We start from the raw sequence: 3,075 nt of genomic DNA on the forward strand, positions 1-3,075 counted from the left end.
TCAATATTCTTTACTCTTTTGAAATAATGTTTTGTTGTGATATAGCCCTAAATTGTTGCACAGTCCTGTATTATGTTCCTATGTGAAACAAAGGGAAGCTGCCAATTACTGTCCTAGGTATTTCTGAAAAGTAGAGTGGTAGGGCATTGTGGTGAACAAAGGTGTGGTAGGAAATAAATGGTTTTACAGATGAAGAATTTCCTTTAGCATTTTATTTTGTTTGTTATTTCATCTGTATGTCATTTATCCCTCATATTCTTTCCACAATTATATTTTGCTGCATACATTAATTTTATGAAAAGATGTTATAATACAATATGGAAATAGATGATATTAAGTAGAAAAGGAACTTTAGGGTCTAGGAAAAGGTGTAATAGTTTTATTGTTTTTTGGGATAGAGTTTTAAAAAAGATATAAATGTTTAACACAAAAAGGTACTTAGGAATATAAGATTTACATATTATCTTTTAGGTAATAGAGCATTTGCATAGAATTTTCATCTGGTAAGCTGATAAGGAGAAGATGTCTTTTGAGAATAGCAAGAGCTGCTCACCTGACCAAATGCTAAGGCTATTCAAGTATTTGAATTAATAGAGAGGCAGGAAGAGAGACAAAGGGTGCAGTGCAACCCATTAACGTAGTGGCCCTAAAATATGGCTATTTCTCTTTGGTAGGAGTCGGCCCTGAGGAATCCCCCTACAGGAAACAGTGAGGAAGAGGGAAACACCTCATCTTTGAGGCAAGATGGAATGTGGGTGTGTCAGCATCCATACTGCGGTTACACCACTCAGAAAGCCTCTGTTCTCCGTGGACACATGAGAATTCACACAGGGGAGAAGCCCTATAGTTGTCCCTATTGCCCTCATAGAACAGCACAGAAGGGCAACCTCAATGCTCACATTAGATACAAGCACAGGCTCTTTGCCAGAGAAACGCAGAGGTACAAGTACAGTCTGATCCCAAACAGTGTGTCTATCAGGAACTCCAGCATTGAAGATGAACAACAGGCATAAATGGCACTTGAGACTGATTCCTGAAAAGAAAAGCTTTTATTTTTATTATTGTCTTTTATAAAATATTGTGTACCTTCATTCAGTTCTGCAGTGGATGGAAAAGGAAAATGACAGAAACAGACAGTTCCCTTTCCTGTCAGTGTATCTAAGACGGAATTGTGTACTGAAAAATGGGTATTGTTTATTCTTTATATGTAAGAGTGGAATCTCACAATTCATCAGTGATTTGATATAAAAAAAAGATACAAAGATAAAAAAAAGCTTAAAGGTATGATTTCTCTATTGTAGGGTCCTGCTCCCTTGTACAGTGATGGCCATAAGACCCATCAGTGTGTGGTGTGTTTCAAGATATTTCCCAAGAAGGATAACCTAGTCAAGCATCAGCGGACCCACACTGGGGAAAGGCCCTTCAGCTGTCCCTATTGCGATTTCCGAGGTTCGCAGACATCTACAGTGAAAAGGCACATTGACAGGAAGCATACAGCTCATGGGCATTGGCATATGATGGCTCCACGTTGAATGATGTAAGGGAGATTTTGATAAGCTTTGAGGCTTCTGGCCGTCTACAAAAAAATGTAAAAAAATTTATATGAATGAATGAAATAAAAGAAATAAAAAAAGAGAATATAAAACACAGACTAATCTTCCTGGGGACTGAATGACACATTCTCAGTTGCTGTTTTAACTCTATAACAGTCACACACCAAAACCTAGAACAAAAGTTATATCCTCAAGGAAAAAAGGCTAAATGGATAGCACGTGGTATTATAGATTTGATATCCAATATCAGAACCTAGTACTAAGGATTAAGTTTGTGTCATAAGCATGAATGTTTAAACTTGTCATTTCACAACATGTGTTGTTGCTATGATGACTTCTCTGATCTATTCCTTGGTCATCTGCTCAAAAGTGCTTTATTGCATGTTCTAGGATGTGCGAGGCAGTTATAGGCGAAGCCAGTTTGGAAGTAGGTGTGGCAGTGGAGCGACGGGTGGCATGGCTGGCGGCACCAGAGGGGCACAAGTTGAAGGTGGAACCCACCCATGTGTGCTGTGCCAGAAGCGCTTCACCAGCCGCCAGGACCTGAGACGCCACGTCCGCACTCACACAGGAGAGAGGCCATACCAGTGTCCGCTTTGCCCTCACCGTGCGGCGCTCAAGGGCAACATCAAGAAGCACATCATAGCAGTCCACAGAGACATAACCCCGACTGCAGCTGAGGCTGCAGCAGTTCTTGAGAAAGAATCATTCCAGGCAGCTGACAACAATGCTGGTGCTGCTACCACCTCCAACACTGGTGTTGGTGTTGAGCTCTTACAGAACTGTTCTTACTCACCAGAGAGTTTCCCTAATTGTTGAAAGATATGTGGAAGCTTTGTAGAAGAATTTTTTTTGACAGAGAGATATTAAGTAATTTCCATAATTGGTTATAATCCTCATTACCATCTTGAATATTATTTATGAATTGATATATGAGACATTATTTTTTTTAAGTGATATATGTAATTATCCTTACTGGTAGGTCTTAGCTGTATCTATGATATATTGATTTAAGTTACAGTGTAAAAAAAACACCAGGCACACCTCATAACCCAAAAGTAAATGAAAATGCATTAGGGATATGATATACAAGGTTTGCCTGTATAACAGTTCAGTACAAGCACTATTACACAAGTAAACTTCCTGAAGAAGTATTTTATCTTTCATTTATATCTTCCTATTAGGTATAAGATAACTGCTTGATTCTTGCTTAAAGTTATTTCAAACACAATAAGGAGAAAATATAGTAAGTTCACTGATAACACAAGAAAACTTTCAAATGAACAATGTATTAGGTGTAAAATATATAAAATAAAATGCTGAGTACTTCCTTATTGTAGGTAGTAACTTTGAAACAAGAAGAGCAATAATGATGATATACATTCAGAATTAAAATGATACAGGCAGATTTGTGAATGAGTTAATCAATAACATTTGATCTATGAGGATAACACTTAATATCTTCTATTAGTGCCTCTGTGTTAGTGCACTCTTTTATTTTCTGTGAAGTGGTTTTTATATT

General features: G+C 37.7%; 1 protein-coding gene across 7 annotated transcripts in view; it reads left to right on the forward strand.

Annotated features, from left to right (window-relative positions):
- Positions 1–3,075, forward strand: part of LOC119592694 (longitudinals lacking protein-like) — a 99,390-nt gene that overhangs the window by 24,416 nt on the left and 71,899 nt on the right. Inside the window, exons 6-7 of one of the 7 annotated variants that reach the window (XR_005230452.1) lie at positions 675–1,537; positions 1,944–2,707. The exons of 3 other annotated variants lie outside the window; for them this stretch is intronic. Coding sequence is in view for 2 of the 4 variants with exons in the window: in XM_037941610.1 (XP_037797538.1) it covers positions 1,944–2,372 (429 nt within the window). In the remaining 2 variants the exon portion in view is untranslated. Of the gene's footprint in view, positions 1–674; positions 1,538–1,943; positions 2,708–3,075 lie in introns of those variants that run through there. 3 more of the 7 variants (XR_005230453.1, XM_037941612.1, XM_037941610.1) reach the window with 3 other exon arrangements.

Source organism: Penaeus monodon, chromosome 30 (assembly GCF_015228065.2).
Source record: "Penaeus monodon isolate SGIC_2016 chromosome 30, NSTDA_Pmon_1, whole genome shotgun sequence".
Classification (NCBI taxonomy): domain Eukaryota; kingdom Metazoa; phylum Arthropoda; class Malacostraca; order Decapoda; family Penaeidae; genus Penaeus; species Penaeus monodon.